The sequence below is a fragment of the Macrobrachium nipponense genome, chromosome 3 (assembly GCF_015104395.2).
Source record: "Macrobrachium nipponense isolate FS-2020 chromosome 3, ASM1510439v2, whole genome shotgun sequence".
In the NCBI taxonomy this organism is placed as follows: Eukaryota; Metazoa; Arthropoda; class Malacostraca; order Decapoda; family Palaemonidae; genus Macrobrachium; species Macrobrachium nipponense.
This window is the reverse complement of record NC_087202.1, coordinates 15,244,844-15,269,843: the sequence shown is the minus strand read 5'-3', so window position 1 is coordinate 15,269,843 and position 25,000 is coordinate 15,244,844. Positions and strand designations below refer to the sequence as shown.

The window sequence follows — 25,000 nt, the reverse complement described above, 5'->3', positions numbered from 1 at the left end:
TTATATATATATATATAATATACATATTATATATATATATATATATATATATATATATATATTATAATACACACATAAATATTATACAGTATAATATATTATATAATATACGTACGTATATAATCATGAAAACATCATTGCATTAAACCAATATTTACTCCAGTTTAATAGAGAATATCTTATGAAGTAAAACTTTCCAAGAGATGAAACAATACCCATATTATATATATATATAAAAAAACACAAGATTTAACAAACAACTCACTCAGTTGTAACATGAAGTTGAATATTTAGTCATGAATAAACATAAAATGTAGAGAAACTCCGCAGAAAATAAATACAAGCCGACTTAAGAAAAACCAGGAGGCACTGCATCTTCGACGGTATATGTTTCCGAAAGTGACTTACCTTTCGTGACATAGACCATAACAGAAGCAGGATCCACGTGCGGTGGGAGGCAGGAGTAATTCCCTGAGTCGTCGTACCTGCAACGGTGGAGCAAGACGAGATCTGTCATTGTCGAGGATTCACGAAATGAAAATAGCAACGTTTTACTGAGTCTTGTCGTTTTCCTGGATTTTCTAGATGGAATTAGTAGCTTTATAGACCTTCGTCGTTTTCAAGGATTTACAAAAGTAATAAAGGAAGTTTTACAATTCTGTTTTCGTGTATTCTGTAATTGAAAAATTTGCGTTTGGCTGTGTCTTGTCATTTCATAGTTTTGCAAAACGAGGAAAATAATGTTTTGCTGAAATTCTTTTCATTTCAAGGATTCAAAATGAAAAGAAGCTCAATATAATATACAGGGATTAAAAAAACAAATACGCCCTTTATATATTTACAAAATATTACAATATCATTCTCCTGATTTACTAAATGAAATATAGGACGTTTTATAGAACGCTAAAATAGATTTCGTAGACCACAGAAAACTAATAGTAACAGGTTACAAGACCAACAACAGTTGTTTTAGAATTTTGATTGATATAATGTGAATTATCTGGTATTTCTGTATATTAGTCAAATCACCAAGTTGCAAAAATATAGAATAATTCAGAAAAAGTTATTGTTTATTGCAGCTTTTCCCTCAACTTCCTCCTTTAGAAGACCATTTTTCAATCACGTGTTTCCCATATCAGAATGAGTAGGTCTTTCATAAAAATACATTTATCTCACCCTTCTCCTTAAAAAGGCCATTTTCAATCCCCTTTTCTGCATATCCAAAAGAGTAAGTCTTTTATAAAAAGCCTTTTCCCTCACCTTTCTCCTGAAACAAATTTTTTTTCTATCTTTTTTCCCTATATCAAAGAGTAAATCTTTTATCAAAAGACTTTTCCCTAATCTCTCCCCTTTAAAAAAATTAATCTTTTATTAAAAGAGTTTTCTCTCATCTTTCACCTTTAAAGAGGGACTTTTCTAATAAGATTCTCCTACTGAAAAAGAATAGCACTTTTATTAAAGACTTTTCCCTCACCTATCGCCATTAAAAAGGCTTTTTTAAATCCATACATCAAAAGGCGTTTCATAATTTTTTCTCCTAGTCAAAAAGAATAACACTTTTATAATAAAAAAAAAAGACCAACCCTTCACATCTTCACATTTCTCTTTCACGCAAAATCCCAATCTTTACCTAAAAAGAGATGCTGTTCCTTACCTTGTTTCTTTAATTGTGAGACTCGACGTCGTCTTTCCTCCTTCGACCATTGTGTCGACGTCGAATCGGCTCCTCTCGTCCTCGTTGTTGACCAAATTAATGCCGTGATACCAAAATACGAATGGTGGTTTACTCTGGAGTGGAATAATAGTTAAAGATATTTAGAAAGCGTGTGAGTATGTAAGTGAGAAATTGCAGTTCCATAAAGAGTTGGTACAAAACGTCCCTTCAGACACACACACGCACACACACACCACACACACACACACACACACACACACATATATATATATATATATATATATATATATATATATATATATATATATATATATGTGTGTGTGTGTGTGTGTGTGTGTGTGTATAACTGAATCACGAAAGTTAGGAACGTGATAAATCCATAAATAAAGATAAATGCCACGAAGGAAAAATAAACGAAGGAGTCTGCAAGATCTTTCGACTTAAAAATCCTTCAGTATCTGCTTCAGTAAAGACTTTTAAGTCGAAAGATCTTGCAGACTCCGTTTATTTTTCCTTCGTGGCATTTATCTTTATATAATATATATCTATATATTATATATATAATATATATATATATATATATATATATATATATATATATATATATATCTATATATGCATGCATCAAGGAAATGTACAGTACAAATTTCAGTTAACAATCTCAATTTTATGCCTCTAATCCTATACGCACCACCCACCCGTACCCTAATTAGAGCCCAGGTAAGGAACTTACCTGTTGTATGACACAAACGAGCGAGACAGTCTCGCCTTCTTGCACGTGAAGTTCCGGCGGCCCGTGTATTGTTGCTTTTGGTTTGCTCACGTGCAGGTTTACGTACTTGGACATGACACCCGTACCCGTGGATGACTGTAGAGGTATAGAGCAGGAAAAAATTAGTAGGGAAAACACGACAGAATGTATATTCTTTAAATTAGAAGCGGAAAACGTTTCGATTTTCCTTGCAAAAGTGGAGGTTAGAAATTAGATATTTTTTTCTCTTGAAAGCAGGGAGGCATTCAGCCACAATCGAATACACACCTGAACGTTGTTGGTACACGCTGTCTGGCAATTAGATCCTGCTAGGTGGCGAACCACTTATCAATTATAATTTACCTTCGGTATTATTTCCGAGGTGGATATTGAAAATTTTTTAGCTTATGTCAGTGTAAATATATATATCACAGTGCATGTAACTTTGTGCTCTATAGAAATCCGTACCGCTTGACCGACCTAGAAAAAATTTTGTACTTGGCCACCAATTCACTCAATTAAGATAATAGGGTGGGTTTCAGATCAGTACCCCCATCCCCTCTCTTTTTCGCTTCCCCTCCCCTTCCCCTTCCCCTTCCCCTTCCCCTTCCCCATCCCCCTTCCCTCCCCTTCCCCCTTTCCCTTTTGTAAGTTATGTGGTACCGCTTGATCGATCTAGACAAAATTTGGCACAGTCCAACATTTGAACCAACTTAGATATTACGGCAGTTTTCAAACCCATTCCCCCTTTCCCCTTCCCCTCGTAACTGATGTGGTAAATAAACTCTACAGGTTTAAAATGCCTCATTGGATGTACTCGAGACCATAGTAATATATAACTGAAAATGTTTTTCATTCACCACAATAATATCTGAACTAAAGGGACAGTCACCACAGTGATAATGGCCTGATAAAACCCTTCCCATCTTCCTTCTCCCCTCCCCCTCGCCCTCCTCTTCCCCTTTCTCTTTTCTCTCCCCTCATGTGTAGGCTGTCATGTTATGCAGTTTTCCTGGGCACCGCTTGTTTGATCAGCAAGTAATATATATATATATATATATATATATATATATATATATATATATATATAATATATATATATATATAGTATATATATGGTATATATATATATATATATATATGTATGTATTATGTATGTATGTATGTATATATATATATATTATATATATATATAATATATATATATATATATATATATATATATTATGTATGTGTTGATTTGTGTATATGCATATATTTATGTAAAGATACATGCTTCAATACCTTTTGCATGTACGCATTTGTATGTATGGCAGTTTGAAGAACCTAAGCAATGATTCAGTGTAGAAAAAACGCTCTCACCGATATGAAACACCCCAGAGATAATAGAAAAAACACTAGAAATTATCTTCTAAAGAGGTAATGTTTTTTTTCTCTACAATCAGGAATACAAAAAGAGAACATAGATAATAAACCGTTGATCGCCTTGTTAATCTGGTTTATTTAAGATGGGGTAAATTGGCTTTCCAGAATTCAGTCTATACTGTCAGGTTTGCTTTGCTCTGCATACGACAATCTCTCTTGTTGTCCGTGACGAAGAGAGAGAGAGAGAGAGAGAGAGAGAGAGAGAGAACTACCTGGTGCAACGGGACTTAATTTACCGTCTACCCTAGGGAGATATTGCTGAACCGATAACTTCACCTGGGGATATATATGCGAGTGAGACGTTTCGGGGTATCCTATTTGGGACAGCTGATTCGGCGTGGCCGATTCAATGTATCCCTTTCAACGGAGGGTTTTTGTTTTTTCGGCAAATGGTCGTTTTGGCGTCAAATTAGTAACCCGTCGTTTTAGTGTGAGAAAATTTATCAAAACTAGGCAGTCCCCTTGTTTGGCTTGTTGTCATTAATTATCTCTCTCTCTCTCTCTCTCTCTCTCTCGTCTTAGTCATTTTAGCTATTTTAGTCGTAATTTTATCAAAACGTGGAAGAAACAAAATGATACACGATGGATTCCTTTTTCTTTTGACGGAACGAGCCAAGTGATCTTGAATTAAAGTTTTGGAGATGTGAACATAAAGATGGATGTAAACTGAGATTGCTTATGAAGGACGGGTAAGTTATTGACAAGCCGACAGTCCCCAAAGGCTACAAAAAGCTACAAAAAACGATAGAGGTTCTGGTGAACGAATAAAGTTATATTGGAAATTGAATCATTAGATCCTATTGAATTCCTTAAGGGTGTTGCTCATAATTACAGTTGAAAAGTATTATCTAAGATCAAATAGATTTACTAGGTTTTTTACAATTTTTTTTAACAGTTTATGCAATTGAAGTTTTCAATTTGCGTTTATTTCATCAGTTTATAAAATGGCGTAATATTTGATTCAAGAATAAAAGACGAAAAAGTAATTTTAGACGTCGGGTGGTTTCATTGTTTTTACCCTTTTTCGTCCTTTTTTGGACCTCAGGATTCCCCGACTTGGAAAATATATCCTTATAAAATTTTAAAGACAGTGACGTCGAAATGTTCTGACGCCTTTAACGGCTACGCCGAATGGTCCAATTACTTCTCTGACGTCGAATCGGCCACGTCGAATCATCTACGCCAAACGGGCTACGCTGGAATGTCCCAAACCCTATATTAATATATTTGAAAAAATTTATATATATATATTATATATATTATATATATAATATATATATATATATATATAAAATATAGTATATAGTTATATATATATGTTATATATATATATATAAATATAGAAATATATATATATATATATATATATATATATATATGTGGTGTGTGTGTTGTGTGTGTGTGTGTTCGTATATATGTACATACATACAGACATCCATACATATATGTACACACAAATATGTACATACTTATACACATTTACACATCCTTGATACACCCTTGGTATCTATACATGTGTCGTCGACATTTTCTCTCTCTCTCTCTCTCTCTCTCTCTCTCTCTCTCTCTCTCTCTCTCTCTCTTCACACACTTTACGTCAGAGAACAAACTAAGCTATACGTATATAAACTTTGGTACATCTAACAATAACGCTAGATATTAAGAAATGGATTATTTTTTCTATCAAGCATATTAGTTGTGCTAAATACATACTTACAAAATCTCTTAAATGTTGCCAAGTGATTGCTTTAAATACTATAAATGTTATTTTATTTTAATGATACTCATAAATATTTATGTTTCTTTCATTAGCACGTATTCTAATCTATAAAAGATAGCAACATCATAAAAGAGAACCCCAAATCTCGAGCTGTTTCTTTTGAACGCAAAAGAATATCTCACTGAATTTATTATCATTGATTCATCATATCCGCTTAGTTACTTCCCAAAGGCTTTCACGTGAAACTGGCTGACATTAATACTGTCAAGCCTCGTGTGAAATACGTATGACAGTCTTACACCGCCCCCCCCCCCCCCCCCCCCCCCCCCCCCCCCGGCCCCTCACGATGAAATTCACTTTCGAATTATGTACAAATTTGAGTTCGCGTTCAGGCAGCCCTTTTTTTATTTGTTCCAGAATGCTCATTTTGCGTCAAATTATTCTTTTAGCTTTTATGACCAGAAAGGAAGGAAGGGTTGGTGTTTCGGCAAGAATGAGTGCAACTTTTAATGATAATAACAGTGTTCATTTCAGGCTCCATATTTTAAAGGTGACCTTTCTCTAATTTCTCTAATACTACACTGATATATTTATGAACCATACATAGGTTCTTTAAAAGTATATTAAAAAAAAAAAAAGGTATTAAAGAAAAGAACACAAATGATATGTGAAAAATAACTTGAGAGCATTATTTTTCAAGTAAATTATTTTTCAAGTTACTTCGTTATAGTTCATACTCACGAATACAAGAGTGACAAAGTTCAAAACTAACTATACTCGGTTTTTTTCCATCTGTCCACCCTCCTGTGGTGTTTGCGTATGGTAACACTGCGTCCCGGGCTTTAGATAGTTACATTCAGCTTACATTAAACATTTATAATAATATCCTATTTCGCATATTAACGGAGTAATTCGCATACAGTAAATTATTAAAACACTTTTCAGTTGCAAATGTACACCCAGATATCCTTTTATTTACCTTAAACTTACACAGCATAACTATTTAAAGCCTGGGACGCAGTGTTATCCATGCGAAAACACACAGGCAGATGGACAGATGGAAAAAAACAGAGTATAGTTTTAAGCATAATGGATTTTGTCAAAATATAAAAAATAACCCGCTGGTAAACAACTTTTTTTTCTTGTAATTCTAAAAAAGAGGATCTGAAAACTGCGAGATCTGTTTGAAATGGAAACAAAAACGACACTCCCTCTTTTTTAGAGTTAGCAGAAATATCCACTCTCAGGAAACAGAAGAAAGTAAAATTCCGTAATAGCAAACGAGGGAAGTAAATTTTGATACCCTCTTTTTCAGTTTTGTTTCTTTTTTTCTGTAATCTAGCTGACCAGTCTCAGTCTGCCTGACCATCTATTTCAGTGGGTTCTGCTAGCAGAGACTCTGTCTGGCCAACCCATCTCAGCGGGTCCTACTAAGGAAGACTGTCTTTTATAACGAAGTTGTGTCTGGCTGCTGCTAAAAATGAGTGTGTCTAGCCGACCCATCTTAGTTGTCCTTCGAGGGGAAATTCCATCTCGCTGACCGCCATGTCCAGCTGGAAACGAAAATGACCTCATTCCTACTCACCTGGCATTCGTACGTCCCATTGTCCCTGATGTCTACGTATTTCAACTGCAAAGTCCAGTCGTCGGACCCTTCCTTATGCAGGACGTTGAATCTCACGTCAGATGTGTAGGAGTAAGTCCCGGTCGTCAGGATATGCCAGTCAGACCGTCTTATCCAGGATACCTAACAGAGAAAAAATTAAGAGTATTAATAAACAAAAATGTCGTACAACCCGGGTTCATTCACAAAACCAATGTAGTAAAACTTGGGCATCATTCATAAAACAGTTGTAGTAAAACAGGTCTCATTCATAAAGCAAATACAGTAAAACTCAGGTATCATTCATAAACCAAATATGGGTAATTTCAGGTGTCATTCATAAACCAAATGTAATAAACCTCAGGTATCAGTTACCTTTTCTACAGTATAATTCCTTGCAATTGAATAATTTTGGATAATGAAAAATGCTTACATAATGTGTAAAACACTGGTTTCATCAATTAATCGATGTCTTTTGAAACTATATTTGTATATAATTTGATTCTTGAGAACAGTAGATAATTTTTGTAGATATATTTAATATGTAAATATGTAAATAATGTGGTAAAATTCATGTTTTACTAATGAGTAAAAAACAAATTTGCATAGAATTTAAACATTTTTTGAGCGCAGTGGCTCATGATATGGTTTAACTCTGTTAAATATACTTATAATACTGAGATGATTGTACCCCGTTTCCAAATGATTGTGCTTCACGTAAAACAAACAGTAAAAGGTTAATATTTCAGGAAAATTCTAAAGATAACTCATTAAATCATAGCTTGTTAGTATTGAAATCTAGTCACCGGTGGTTGAGTATTTGTAGGTACTATAATTATCATAAAGTATGAGATACTGATGCGGTTAAATTTCAATTCATAGTGGTTGGAGGTTTTTATATCTAAAACTGCAAGCACAGCGCCCTAAAGTTTTATTATTAACTGTCAGGTTCGGTAAAACATGCTTTCATTTTATTAGAATATTTGAAGATAAAGGATGTATTATAGGGCTAAAGTGAATATGAAAGTGGCTGCTCTTTATATGAGACCTGTATAAAGCACCAAAGAAAAATAATCTCAGTCTTATAAATAAATGGAAGAATATCAGAGGCTCAAACAATTCTCCTTTTTTGTATGGGGAAGGGTTGATTTTCACATAATTTACTTATTCCTAGAATGAGGGAACACAATGATAATATTCGCGGATCAGAAAGAGAGAGAAGAGTAGAAGAGAGACGAGAGAGAGAGAGAGAAGAGGAGAGGAAGAGAGAGAGAGAGAGAGAGAGAGAGATTTATGTAGGCGTTAGCTCCAATGAAAACTTTCATTTGAACATTTCCATTTTTTTTTTTCTTTATTTGTTTTTTTTTGACCCCGATTCTACAAAACGCCATAAAGGCACTGTGCCATCTGCCCAGATTATCCCTTTCTCGTCCCCGAAGATAAATCATTTCTGCCATATTGGGCTGTCACTTCTGGTGCTATAAAGTGTCTATATTAATAAAGGCTGTTGTTGAGGGGTTCATGCTTTGTTAAATAAGTTTATTTCTCACACACATTTATATATATATATATATATATATATATATATACATATTATTATACAGCTTTCACGAGAGCTGTGATCATTTCAAACCATGAATCCGATTTTTCTAATCAACAACGGACTACAATTCGAACATTCCGGACTGAAAAAATTTATTTGCGGCTTTGGTGGATGCAATTTCATCGTCAGCACTTGGCGTTCTGTTGCCTGATTCATTTTGATTGGTTTTTTTTTGTCGAATTATTGATTGTTTCTATTTAATTTCTTGCTTCGAAACGGTCTTTCATATGGATAGTGCCTTTATTCGATTGTACTTCAAGGGACAAAACGTGTTTTTTCTTTGCCTTTACGTTTCAGTATAAATTGCAAGGCCCAACTCTTTATTGTTTCAGAGTTTAATTGTATACTTAATTTTTTGTGTCGGAAAATCTGAGCCCGAAATATGGCCGAATATTCATGAAACTATCTGATTTTATGGTTACCTTTCTTTCTTTAGTATGTATCAAATACTTAAGCCAGTGTAACGGATATTTGGATATTTTGGTATATAGTGAACCTATGAAGTTCATACAATATCCCAGTGGCTACTAATCGGTCTGGAAGGATCAAGTCCAAAAAATCATCGGGGTTTTTTTTTACAGTATGTTTTTTAATTAACCTTTGAACCTGAAATTAGCCTTAGATCAATTTAACATATTTTAAACCACATAATTCGTTTTTAAAGTATATATATTATATATATATATATATATATATATATATATATATATATATATATATAATTATAGATATATCTATGTTTGTGTGTGTTTCTTGTCTATGTTTTCCTTGTCTGTATCTCTCCCTGGAACATTTTATCTGTCCTTGTCAGGTAATATCTCGGGGATGGGATCACAAATTTGATATTTTTATTGTGGTGATTTAAGAAAAAATCTTTTAGTATACCATCTTTAATGCGGGCTACAAAAGCTAATATCGTTGTTGAGTGAGGGAAGGCGGTAAGAGTTCGTAATACTCTACTGGGATTTCAGTATTTTATAAGGTTGCAAGTTTTTTTTTTATTAAAAGAAATTGCAATCCGTGCAAATATATATTTCCTAATGCATTTGTCTTAAAACAGGTTAGAAGGATATATTTTGGATTATTAATATCGTAATTTTGTGCCATAATGGCGCTCTATCTCCATTTGCTTGAAACAAAAAAAAAATTTGCAACCATTTGCAATCGTTCCCAAAACAATAAATATCCCTTGTAGGAGTATAGGTTCTAAAAGGCATATTGCCCTAGACCTGTTTGCAACAACAACAAAACAACAACACAACAACAACAACAATAATAATAATAATAAAATAATAATAATAATAATAATAATAATTAATAATAATAATAATAATAATAATAATAATAATAATAATAATAATGTGTCCTTTTAGAGGTTATTGATGCTTCATGAAGAGGCATTGATCTTCTAGGGATTCTTCTTTAGTCTTCTGACAACGACTTTCTCGTTGTTACTAAGACTGGTGAGTAACGCACATATGGTGGGCATTGCAAAATCCGAGATAGGTATAATATAAATTGATTTCATAGAGGTAAATGAAATGTTAGGTGTGAACCCTGTAGAGTTAGTCAATTAAATTGTATGTCAAAATTATATTATTGAATATCTTAAGTATTCTGCCGCGACTTTTATGACGTTTTTTAAATACATTCTAATTGACTAACTCTACAGGGTTCACTCCACATTTCACTTACTTCAGTGAAATAAATTTATATTTTACTTATCTCTGCTTTTATAATGCTCAGCATTGGTGCGTTACTCACCAGCCTTAGCAACAATGAGAAAGTCGCTATCAGAAGAATAGAGAAGAGCCTCTACAAGATCAATGCCGCCCGAAGCAGCAATAACCTTTAACAAGATATGCTTGAAGAAGATCTCCTACCCAATAATAATAATAATAATAATATAATAATAATAATAATAATAAATAATAATAATAATAATAATAATCAATAACAATAATAATAATAATAATGATAATTATAATAATAATAATAACATTTATCTCAATAATTAGGAATACAATTAAGTAATATATACATATACATACACATACAAATATACATATATATACGCATAACTTAAAGGATTAATAATAGAATATTCAGTAACAAGAAACTTAAAAACAACATTGGAGGTATTTGTAGCCTAACAACAATTTAACCAATGAAAAAAATAAAATCAAAATCCCACCCCGTTAAGTGTTGACTATGGAAATATTCGATTGTTATGCCAAACAACAATATACTGTGTTTGTAACTCAAGCAAACTGTAATTCGACAGATTCTACGCAGCAAAGAAGAAATTGTGTGATTCTTCTATTGACAGTCGAGTAAATCACTGCCATCATACTTTCAACTCCTGGAGTGGTAAATTCGAATGTATGTGAGTGCAGGAGCCCTAATGATATTTAAGTCTTAATGGATATGGGTTATTCATGGGGTAGAGTAGTTCTGTAATAATGGGTAATGTCTATACTTGAATTGTTGAATGTATAAAAATATTATGTGTCAGTTTAGTGGTGAACTATCGCACACACAAATTTATATATATATATATATAATATTATATATAATATTATATATTATATAATGTATGTATGTATGTATGTGAGTGCAGGAGCCCTAATGATATTTAAGTCTTAATGGACATAGGTTAGTTCATGGGGGTAGAGTAGTTCTGTATAATGGGTTATGTCTATACTTGAAATGAATGTATAAAAATATTGTCTGTCAGTTTAGTGGTGAAACTATCTCACACAAATTTATATATATATATATATATATATATATATATATATATATTTATATATATATATATATATATCTGTGTGTGTGTGTGTGTGTGTGTGTGTGTGTCCAATGTAGCACGAAGGAACGCGTACTTGAGAAGTACTTGGAACAAGTACTTTCGTAGTATATTCTACATTTTAAGTTCAGACTGAATATGAAAGAAGTTATAGACCTTATATACAAAAACAGAAAGAGGGGCGGGTTACAGTTTATTAATCTCTACTTTACTTAAAGAAAAAGCCGCCCAGATTATTAAACTCTAACCCGGCCCCCGCTTTCTGTTTTTGTATATAAAGGCCTGTAAACTTTTATAATCTGTGTGAGCTTGAAAATGTAGAATATACTACGAAAGTACTTGTTCCAATTCCTTGTTTCACTTACCTCTCTAACGTGAAAATATATATTATATATATATATTATACTATATATATATAATATATATATATATATATATATTATATATATCTTCTTTCCCTGCCATTTTCCCCACTTCAAAGTAAAGGAGTCGATGTTTCTGACAGCTTTTGCCAACACTTGGGCCTTCTTTGATAGTTCTGCGACTGCAGTAGTTCCTCTTATTCTTCCATTCTTCATCTTCTCAATTTTGTACTTTACTCATTCATCTTAGCATTGTCGTGTCATCTCTACCGCATCAAATGTCTTCGCTTGCCATGTTTTAGCTTTATATATCAAAGTTGGCCTCACCACTGTCACATATATAAGTGCTTCTTCCTTTAAACCTTCATGCTGATCCTGCAGTCACACAAGACAGTGTAATATATTTTATATTCATATATATATATTATATATATATATATATAGCATTTGAGGCTAACATGATATATCACAACGACTTCAGCACCCTGCAGGTCTCGCAATTTGTGCTTCAATTCTATTTTATGACAACGAGACACGTAAATGTTAAGGGAAAGGATTTCACGGCCATAACTCTACAGGGCAGCGTTCGCCATTTAGCCAAAGTTACATTCGACGAATTACTTTTTGTTGAATTAATTTTGAAGTGCATTGATCTTTGTTATTTGAGAGATATTCAAAAAGGCCTTTAAATACGTAGGTCGCATAGGTTCGTGTGGGAGGAGATGCTATATATTTATTATACATAGTATATATATATATATATATATATATATATATATATATGTATATATATTAATATATATATATACTATATATATATACATATATATATATCATGTATATATATGCATAATTATATATACTATATAGTATATATGTATATATATATATATATATATATATATGTAGTATATATATCTATATATATATTTAAATATGTATAGATATATACTATATGTATATAGTGCCATATATATGTATATTTATATATATATATATATATATATATATATATATATTTGAATGAAAGAGAGAGAATATTATATGGATATATAAACATGATTTGCCATTTCAACATTTCAACGTATTTTTGGCGCTAGTCCCAAGAGTGCATTCTGTAGATTAATTATTAAGTGCTTATGATTTACGAAACCCTTATACTAAAGATAGAATGAAAACCCAGAACTACCAAAACAAAACGAATACAGATTTGCTCACCGCTCGAAAATGAAAGGCTTAGGCTATAGGTCAAGTTAATGGCGAGGCGATTAACACATGCAGAAAATGCTAGTCGTTTTAATCAGTGTTTCTATATCCCACTGACAACAGGATCTACGAATTAATTTCAGGAATTAAAACAAGGTCTATTCTTTGATTTTATAATTGACTGCAATGGTATCAAGTGTTAATGAATTGTAATTTTGTTCGTGTATTTGACAGATCAATGAGTTGTTGAAATTTCTGTTCTTATTTTGTTTTTATCAAGGTAAACTTTTTTTTTATGACTTTAGATGAATTTTGAGTGCTATGAAGAATTCGTTTATTGATGGATGAAATTCATTTGTTTGCTTATACATTTTCAGGCAGGGAATTACGTCAAACTTTCAAAATAATTCATCGGTAATCCTCGAAGTTTGTTGAATGAAGGTGACGGATTCGTACAAAAATGCTACCCTTTTTTTTTTAATCCTCTACTGATTATGTAAGTACACGGTCTCTCTTTGTCCGTCTGTGCTGCTATGTCTGTTTGGATTTTGTTTGGCTATCTACATCATAATCACAATAATTCAAATATACCCTGCATTACCCTTTCTCCGAATTCAAACTACACTTCATGGCATTCCATGAGTTTACAAGACTAAATTACGTCTCATCATTTTTCTACTCAAAATGTGTCCAAGACGTCGAAAAGTATTTTGAGATCAGATTCATGACGGCAATAAACTTTATTCAGATTATATAAAGTTACACATCTCTACACCACGCGTAGATTTATCCGAGAGTATGCTCCTTTTACTGCAGATTGCTGCACGTTACGAATTCAACAATTAGCCTTCATTAAATGAGTAAATAGAGTTTGTGGTTTTTTATAGGTTTGTTGAAAAGCTTGAAAAGGTGTTTGTAGAAATTAAAACATCCCAAAAGATTATAGGTTATACTGGGAGGCAATCCGCAAAGCAAAACACTATGATATAGTAAAGGCATAATTCTTCGCTTCTGGAATTGTTTTCAAATTACATATAAATTAGAAAAATAGCCACCAAGTGGTCCCGATATCCTGCGAAATGTCTCAGTGAAGTGATTTCAAAACGTTACAGAATGAATGGAAGCCATTTGGAATACAATCATCATTATTATTATTCATTCTTTTGTCCATAATTAGTAATATAATTCATTGTATCAAATCATTTTTGGGGTGAATTTTAATACAATCATGGAGTCACGAGTTTCCCGGACGTTACTCATATTGAATGCCAAATAAACGTGTGAATCCTATATGTGTTGCGTGTACTTAGTCGAAAGAGGTGAAGGAAGGGTGAAGCAGCGATGCCAAACCTGCTTTTCTTATTAAGACATCCGGTATTTAGAGACTTTTTCGAGTCTATAAAAGAAACCTTTATATTAGAAACATCTAATCATAATTGTGGATAATGTAATCACAATATAGCTAGAAATATTGTTAGAAATAACATGTAGAAATACAAATTAAGACCATGTGACACATTTCCTTGAGTGTTGCTAAATCTGTGCTTACCCTAAGGAGATGATGGTGAGGAAGAAAACAATTAAATTTTGGGTCAGTGACGACCAATAAAAGTACAGAAAATATATAAATCTTATGAGGAAACAGTATTACATTACATGACGTAATATTTTTATTCCGTAAAGAGTAAAGTAAGTTAACTAAAATAAATTTAATATTTAATTTTTATATTTTTAAATTTCATTTAAATTTTGTTCTCACAGAGTATCTTCATGCCCGGTAATAAACGCTGCTATCTATAAGAAACGTTATGAGAAAATACCTCAGATGATCATAAAAGATCAAGATCGCAGGAAAAGACATCCATAATTCGCTAGTTACCTTTGTAAGGTGATTAGGGCCCACTTTTTAACCGACGTTTTGGTTCCTATAGGTGTTAATTCTATAAAATCTACTGGAATAACTCGCTACTTTTGGTCTATACGTTTTTCCGAGCGGGCATAATTGCAATTTGTGATTGAACATAATAGCGCCGACTTTCAAGGGTTCCATAACTGCAATCGGAGCGCGGATATAAAGCTATTGCAGCTTTATAACTTTTTCACTGTCCGGCAGAGATAAATGGTTATTGATTTCACTGAAAAGCGGAAATATAGAGTGATATTGCAAAAATGAAAGTAATATTCTACGCCACATTTTTAAACATATCCGAATGATAAAGCGACAATATTATGGAAGATTTCGACATAGGTAGCGCATCCATGGACAGTGACTGTATTTTTTTCCTTGTCTTTGGAGCCACATCAATATTTATGGGACACAGTTTAATGTTTTAAATATCTGTCAATTTAAGGGAATTAAAATACTCCACTATAGTGGTTCAAAATACACTCAAAAACCCCCTTGTTGTTTTTAAAATATCTGAGAGAGAGAGAGAGAGAGAGAGAGGAGAGAGAGTGAGGAGAGAGAATTATTATATCATTTGACAGATCGTTTTTCTCACTCTTTCTTCCTCTGGGCGGTTTGATATGCAGCTGAAATTATATATTATTTGTTTTGCCACCTGGAAGAGAGAGAGAGAGAGAGAGAGAGAGAGAAAATATAACTTTTTTGACAGCTCTCTCTCTCTCTCTCTCTCTCTCTCTCTCTCTCTCTCTCTCTCTCTCTCTCTCTCTCTAATTAATTTGAAAGGCTGTTTCACCATAGGTTAATACACTAGAAAGTGAGATAGAACGCTTCTAAAATTAAATTTGGGATGACAAAATACGTATACACAGGCAATGAAATAACTTGATAACCATTAATATGACTTGTATTATGAATATAAAAAATGTCCATGAATAAGTACATAATATAGAGTTATAGTAATTTTATTTATTTTGAAAATTAAATACCTAGACAGTAAATAATGGTCCCTCTTATAAAATAAGTCTTATGACTATTGATAAACGTAATTATTCAATAAGGTTATTCAAACACAACAAAATAAATGTCACTTCCATGAATTATTAACTACCTGTCACTCCCGAAAATTATTAACTAATTGCCACTCCCATAGATTATTAACTGACTGTCATTACCACAAATTATTAACTAGCCCTCACTTCGTAATTCAAAATTAGCAGTCACTCCCATAAATTGTTAAGTAAACATCACTTCCATAAATTATTAAGTACTTGTCACTGATTTAATCATTAACTAATTGTCACTTTCATAAATTAGGTAACTGTCACTTCCATAAAGTATTAAATAACTGTCACGTATAAATAATTAACTGTCATCCCACAAATTATCAATTAACTCTTTCCCCAATAAATTATTGACTAACTGTTTAACCCCATAATATAATCAAGTAACTCTGATTTCCATAAATTATTAACTAGCTGGCACTTCAAAAAATCATTCAAGGCGACGAACTCTCTAAACACACCGATGTAGGAGGTCAAGGCTAAAGTTAGCCAGCATTTCACGAACTTAGAAACTTGGAATTGACTCCACACACACACATACACACACACACACACACACAGAGAGAGAGAGAGAGAGAGAGAGAGAGAGAGAGAGAGAGACTCGATTAATCAAGGAGGCAAAGTTGTGCGACTCGATCCAAACGCAATAACAGTGTCAAAGGATTTATTTTTTTCTTTTGGATTAGCGTCGGAACTTACGGAATGGACGACCTTCGGTTGCGAAACTTTGGCGCTCATAATGAAAAATGGAGTTTGTGACACTGATGAATGGGTAGTGTGTGTGTGTGTGTGTGGTGTGTGTGTGTATTTGGTAATTCAAATGAATAAATGAAAAATAATAAATTTATATATTGGTAAAATAGAAAAAATGCATGTTGGAAAATACGAGAAAAACTAAGACCATCCAGATGGCTTCTATATCTGGCAAAATTACGAATTACCATTTTTCTTGTACGATTGTGCAGCTAAATTTGTCGAAACATGAAAGTAATATATCCAATAAGCAAGAATAATGCCACTTATTTGTGTACAGACAGGCAGACAGACAGACAGGCAGAATTGTGGAATACGTCTGATAGAAATTAACCCGCATTCAGGAAATCTTGATTAACCGAACTTCCAACCTGATAAAATGAGACTCTAGAGACATGTTCTTTGTTAATTGGATTTCTTGATGCAGAATAAGAGTCATGCAATATCTGGAGGAATAAATTCTTGCTTGGATTCTGCCTTATGGTTTATGTTTCAAGCTTTTTAAAATAAAGATGGAACTGAGGTAACAATATCATTAAACGGGAAAATATTGAATGCCAAAATTTCTTCCGGAAGAAGAAATATGATAATTAATATATAATTTCCACAAAAAAGCAAATCTGTTTTTTTTTTTTCATTTAGAAGATAGATATGGAACTCTGGATATGCTATTCAATTCCATTTTTGCAATCAACAAACAAAGTCCCGTTTATGTTTATTTTTATTTACCGAATGATAATAATAATTCCACTATTACCAGAGCTCTCTGAACCATCGAGCATTGGAGATGAGAGTATTTGTTATTGTAAAGCAATATTTTGAAGTGGTTTCATAGAAAATGGGAAAGAGCCAGGATAATGATAGTGACAGTGGTGATAATGGAAATACTAATCATAATATCCAGCGTAGGTGAGTTTAACTGTTTTCCCATAGTAATAACTATAGCACAGGCAGGAATTCCATTTGTAGGTCAGCTCAGGTACTTAGTCAGAGATTCAGGATGGTAAGTAATGACCCAGGGGTCATGTCTTATTGTCTCGACTATATCTTACATTACATTAACTTTTGAAGTTATAATAATAATACTAATACTAATAATAATAATAATAATTAATAAATAATAATAATTTAATTAATTATTTTATTTATTATTATTATTTATTATTATTTTATTATTATTATTAATATTCATAATAAGTAAAATATTGAACATTATCAAATAATATGAAAAAAGTTTCTGTGTAGTCATAAACTCAGAAAATATTCATAATAACTATCTTATAGAAGAAAAAAAAATCTCTTTAAGACCATAACTACGAATGAAACGTTAAAAGCCAAATCTGACCCCATCTGAAATTCTATGAGATATTCCTCAGGTGTTACAATATAATCAATCTTCCTTTGGTATTTATTTACGTACATTATCCTCGTGTACTTTCCATTGATCAAAAGTTTTAATTCTCTACAGTATTAATGATTTTTTTAATATGATAACTGTATTAGTTCCACTTTAATTAATTTCCTCTGGTTAAGAAATATTTATATATTTTTATATCAAAGCAAACGAGTGTATGTGTCTTCACTACGTTCGAAAAAATTAAATTAAAAGAGTCATCTCGTGCCAGATTTGCTTTCAATTGAGTACTGAAAAGTGTTTTGAAATTGTCTTATTTTAGTTGATAAATACTTTCTTTTCAACAGGGTCTGCGTGCGCTCTAGTATCCTTGGAGACTTGTTTGGACAGTCGTTGCCATGGTAACTAGATTGAAACAACCAATCAGAAATCGAGTAGCCGCTGCTTTTGGTGGTCCAGCTGTATATTCCCTGAAATAAGCTGAGTTGCTGTTTGAGTTTTGGAAAAATTCATCGGCGTGAACGCCATCTTCCTGTTTAATATTGAACAGTATATATAGCGATAGTTTTCTGTGGTAATATTTCGCGTTGTGTACTCTCCTGCGATCAATTATTGATAGTTACACAACCAATTTATTTTGGACATAATTATATGTTATGTTTAGAGAGAGAGCATGGTTTTAGAAAACACCGAAATGTTTTTAAGACAGTCTAGTATATCTCATTGTTATTCGGAATTTCTTTGTAGAAAAGGAAGGGTTATTAAAGGTGTAAACAGCTTTTCAATTTCGAATTTCCATTTCGCAAGTAATGTAATACACTGTAAAGTCCATGTGTCTGTAAATAATAAACTTTTTTTCTCTGTAGGCTAATTACGTTTTATCTTCGAGAAAGGTTGCAGAAGATAATGCAAGCTTAATTCAGTGAAAAGGAAATTGCAACAATGGTTAATCCTGCGAAAGCCTTGAATTGTCTTTTGCAGAGATTTCTTGCAAGGAGTAAACGTTGTGAAATAAAAACTGCCTCTCTAATAGTAAAAAATCAAGAAGGAGCACTTGCTATGGAGCCATGCTTTTGAATGGAATATGAGATGCTAAGCGGCTGGTAGTGTGTTTACTTACAACCACTGTGGAATAGTTTCTTGCAAAATCTATTGCATTTCCTTTCAGATACATCGTCTTTGATCTCTTATGAATATCAGAAATTTAAACTGTTTACAATACGAAGTATGCAGAATGTATAGCAACCTCGTTTATGTAAAAAGAAAGGCATTAACGTACTTTTGTTTGCGGGTAACTCCATATTATTCTAGTCTGAGTCATGTTGTATTTATGGAGACGATTTTCGTCGGTGTAGCCAAATCGTAAAAAAGGTGTTTAGGAAATCTTTAAATTCTGGTATTTTCGTGAACTGTTCAAGTCATTTTATAATTGAATCTAGGTACTCTTTTTAAGTATATGGAGAGTTTACAAATGAAAAAAAATAATTTTAATAAATTCCCGGTTTTATATTTCTGGAAACGTCTGTGCATTTTTCGTTACAAAACAACAGTTCCCATGGTATCAGGTATAAGAAAACCAATCAGAATTCGAACTGCAGGCGGTTTCAGTGAACAATCTAAAATCAGTACATATTTACTCCCTTATCAGGATTTCGGAAAGCTCCTTTCAGTTTAAGCAGCTGGGAACTTGCTAGCTCGGAATACATTACTGTATCCATTTAGGTACGAAATGAATTTTCTCTTAATATAAAATTATCTGCAGCTTTATCATACAGAAAAACTTTGCATGTCAGTTAGTTCATTGCAAGAAGCATATAATGAATACTATCGCAATAATTTTATTGTCAGAAAATTGTCTAAATATGTCTGTACGATTTAGATGGGATTTGAAATTTATTTTGCAACGGTTTGATTTTGACACATGAATTAAAACGAGCTGTTGCACGTGTTCGTAGCTTATCATCAAGGCTACTGAGAATTAGTTTCAACATATTACTAATTATTCCAGGTGTCAGCTTAGTCTGAAATCAAGTGCATAAGTTATACAGATTGAAAGTCTTAAGAAGGGAAATATATAATTTATCATATTGCTAAATAGCCAAAACAATGTTGAATGATCAACTAAGTTAGCCATTTTTCTATATCTTTCAAAAGGCAAGGTGTTATTTGTTCTCTTATATGTTCCAGTGTTATTTTCTTGCAATTATATATTGTGTATCATCCTCCAAAATTACAAAGTATATGTATATATGTTCCAGTGTTATTTTCTTGCAAATATATATTGTGTATCATCCTTAAAAATTACAAAGTATATGTATATCCAACATTAAAATGAATTTTGATAATTTAATCTTCTACCTATAATTACAGTCTATTATGGTAATATTTTTATCGCAAAATCTATTTATTTTCCTCGAAAAAGGAAATAGAATCCATTGCTCATAAATACTCACTAGTGTACAAGTTTTTCGTGGTTTACAAAGTCCTTTGAAAATAAACAATTCTTAACAAATGATTATGTACTTCACATATAAATGCATATTTTCTGTATTTCCAATAAACCTTACTAAAAAAATAAAAATGTTGTTTTTTTGTCCACGATTTTTTTTCATAATAATTGCTTCAATAAGCAATATCCTTTATTAGGTGTATATTAACATCTGAAGGTATATATAACGTAAAATAATTATTACTTTTATTTTCTACTATTCACACTGTATCCTAAGATAATAAATATTTCTTTATAAATTAATGATATAGCAAAATTAATTTTGGGCACTCTGTAGAAATTATCAACAAAAGTCCATAAACTGCTTTCCTTCGTAGACATAATTATGAATAAAGTAAAAAACATCAGTCATTTGGCAGCTTGGAAATGTTTACTGCTGCTGTGATTGGTCACTCAAAACTGACGTCACGATGAAAACAATGGTTGTTGTCATGGTAACAACCAATCAGAATTCAAACAGCAGATATTATCATTAGCCAATCCAAACTAGGTATATAATTCCCGCCAAAATATTCTACGAGTTCCTGGGTTTTATCCATTGTTGTTTGCTAATTTTCCAAACTCAACAAATTTTATAGGTTTTTCATTTTCAAAATACTTTAAAATAAAATTTCAGTTGAGTAATTCTGTGCAAGTGCTTTTTCATAACTGCACATAGTAGGTTAATAAAAAAAATTTACTCATAGTAATTACTAAATAATAAAGCAATTTCATATTGTGTACTATATATATATAAATATATATATATATATATATATATATATATATATATGTATATATACTATATATATAGTTATATATAAGCACTTTGTTCTATTTTATGCTTCATCTTTATAAATTTCAAAAATTATATTATTAGCAGCATAACAACGAAAAATAAAATGATGTGGCAGATTTCGAATAATTTTTGCTAATATAGGTTTTTCATTTTCAAAAAATACTTTAAAATAAAATTTCAGTTGAGTAATTCTGTGCAAGTGCTTTTTCATAAACTGCACATTTAGTAAGTTTATAATAAAATTTACTCATAGTTAATTACTAAATAATAAAGCAATTCATATTGTGTACTATATATATATATATATATATATATATATATATATATATATATTATATATATAATATGTATGTATATATAACATATATATATAGTTATATATAAGCACTTTGTTCTATTTTATGCTTCATCTTTATAAATTTCAAAATATATATTATTAGCAGCATAACAACGAAAATAAAATGATGTGGCAGAATTTTCGAATAATTTTTGCTAATATAGGTTTTTCATTTTCAAAATACTTTAAAATAAAACAATTTCAGTTGAGTGATTCTGTGCAAGTGCTTTTTCATAACTGCAACATTTAGTAAGTTTATAATAAAATTTACTCATAGTAATTACTAAATAATAAAGCATTCATATTGTGTACTATATAATATATATATCTATATATATATATATATATATATATATATATATATATATATATATATATATATACATATATGTATATATATCATATATATATAGTTATATATAAGCACTTTGTTCTATTTTATGCTTCATCTTTATAAATTTCAAATATATTTATTAGCAGCATAACAACGAAAATAAAATGATGTGGCAGAATTTCGAATAATTTTTGCTATTTTGTAAAAATCATAAACAGCAGTGCATAAACTGGGTTGCTCTCCTTTGTTGTCGTAATTATGTTTGAAAACAAGAAACATCAGTCATTTGGTGCAGCATAGAATGTTTACTGCTGCTGTGATTGGGTCACTCAAAACAAAAACTGACGTCATGACTAATCAGAATTCGAGCAGCTGACGTTGTCATTAGCCAATACAAACTTAGTATATATTTCCCGCCTAAAATATTAAGTGAGTTCCAGGGTTTTATGCGTTGCTGTTAGCTCAATTTTACAAATTCACCAAATTTTACAGGTTTACGTCATTTTCAAAATTCATTAAAAATAAAGTTTATGAGTAATTTGTGCAAATGCTTATTTTATAAATTCATACTTATTTCTTGTAATTACTAAATATTAAAGCAGTTCATTTTGTGTACTTAGTTTTAGTAAACACACAAGTATATATAGTATATAGTAATATTATATATAATATATATATATATATATATATATATATATATATATATATATATATATATATATATAAGAGCACTTCGTTCCATTTTATGCTTCATGCTTATAAATTTCTATTATATTAACGTAACAACTAATTTTGCTTTTATTTAACCTATAATTACTATTTTTCTACTAAACAAACGAAAATAAATTATGTCAAAATTTCGAAAATTTTTCGACATTTTGTAAAAATCATAAACAGCAGTGCATAAACTGATTTGCTTTCATTTGTAGACATAATTATGAATGAAGTAAGAAACATGAGTCATTTGGCAGCTTGGATATGTTTACTGCCGCTGTGATTGGTCACTCAAAACTGACGTTCACGACGAAAACAAGTTGTTGCCATGGCAAACAACCAATCAGAATTCAAACAGCAGATGTTTGTCGTTTGCCAATACAAACTTGGCATTATTTCCCGCCTGAAATATTCAGCGAGTTCCTGGATTTTATGCGTTGCTGTTTGCTAATTTTACAAGTTTTTTGTCATTTTCAAAGTCTTTAAAAACAAACTTTCTGGTGATAATTCGATGCAAATATATTTCAAGTTGACCATAAAAGGTATTGTAATTACTGAATAATAAAGCAATGAAATTTTTATCAATTTTTCTATTAGAACGCATAGCTTTATTTCATTTTTGTCAAAACCATTTTGGTAAAAATAAAGCCATTATTTACCTTCTTTTTTTGCTTTAGTCATATCACTCCTGGAAAGATAAATGATTATATTTATGAAGATTAAGGATTGCTTTATCCTTTCTCTCTCTCTCTCTCTCTCTCTCTCTCTCTCTCTCTCTCTCTCTCTCTATATATATATATATATATATTATATATATATATAATATATATATATATATATTATAATACATATATATACATTATATTTATATATATATAAATATATAATATCATATATATATATATTCTTATTTTAAAAGGAGAAAGGTGTTTTGAAATATCGTCAGCTTCTTCAAAAGATGTGAAAAAAACAATATTTTCATTGACCAATAAATTAACCAATATTTATTGGTCACTCTTTCAAAATACAAGGGTATAAATAATACAGAAGCTAATTTCCTAGTTTTATTTTATATCATAAATGACTGTCTTTTGAAATATTTTATACGGGTAGTCATTTCAAGTAAAGAGAAATAAAAAGTAAAGAAAAAACTGCAAAATACATACGACTTCAATTCTGGTCGACTGAGGAAATTTTTCAAGAACAGTATACAATAAGGTCTGAGGAATTCCTTTGTGGCATTGTTTGCTGTTTGTGACTGGTTTCTTAAAGTACGACTCATTCCAAAGGTTCCAGATATCTCTATAATACCAACCTTTAACTAAGTTTTGGCTGACGGATTTTATCCTGGCCAATATTCTATCAATTGTCATAGATATAGTTTCTATGAATGACTAGGATTATATTATACACACTATACACTTAGAGATATATACGTAAGTTTGTTTACAGAAGAGATACCAGTGTTTTCTCTCTTCAAGGATACAGCAGATAAATTTTTTGCATTGTGCCACATCGCACAAACTGAGTTGATCAAGAGTGAATACAGAAACTACTTTCATTTTACGTGATCTAATCTTTCACAATCAGAATTCTACCATTTAAAATAAAATTCTATTCGTGCGTAACAACTGATTTTTTTCCCCAGGGCTTTCTTTTCATTACTGAATAGTTTATCTCTTTCTTTGTCATCCTTGGTAACCTCTGGATAGTATCGTAAACAGTAGTTGCCATGGTTACAACAAAGACACTGTTTATAGTTTGACTACTGCAATACTCAGAAATAAACTGAACTACCAGCATATTACAGGAAAACATAAGGTGTAAACACAGTTAAAATATGAATGCCCTTTGTTGGACAATGATTTCTTTTACATTGTAAGTTAAAGTCTGTTTTACATGACGTTTTAATAATTTGCATGAAGATGTTAATTGTGGAAAAATATTGTAATTATTTAAATTAGATTTTTGTAAATGCCTTACAAAACCTTTGATTATTTTTCCCTGAAATCAACGGATTCAGAGACCAATCTACATAGTCATAGTACTTTTGACGTAGCCGGGACAAACAGGTAATTATATACGGTATTCATTACCCCT

At 31.3% G+C, this 25,000-nt stretch overlaps 1 protein-coding gene across 4 annotated transcripts in view; it reads right to left on the bottom strand.

Moving 5' to 3' along the window:
• The window catches only part of LOC135221640 (zwei Ig domain protein zig-8-like), a 129,198-nt gene that overhangs the window by 1,483 nt on the left and 102,715 nt on the right, over positions 1-25,000 (bottom strand). For 3 of the 4 annotated variants that reach the window (XM_064259320.1, XM_064259323.1, XM_064259321.1), the window contains 4 exons: positions 7,157-7,318; positions 2,409-2,543; positions 1,655-1,788; positions 409-485 (listed from right to left, as the gene is read on the bottom strand). In XM_064259320.1, the coding sequence (XP_064115390.1) occupies positions 409-485; positions 1,655-1,788; positions 2,409-2,543; positions 7,157-7,318 (508 nt within the window). Of the gene's footprint in view, positions 1-408; positions 511-1,654; positions 1,789-2,408; positions 2,544-7,156; positions 7,319-25,000 lie in introns of all 4 variants that reach the window. The other variant, XM_064259322.1, reaches the window with a different exon arrangement.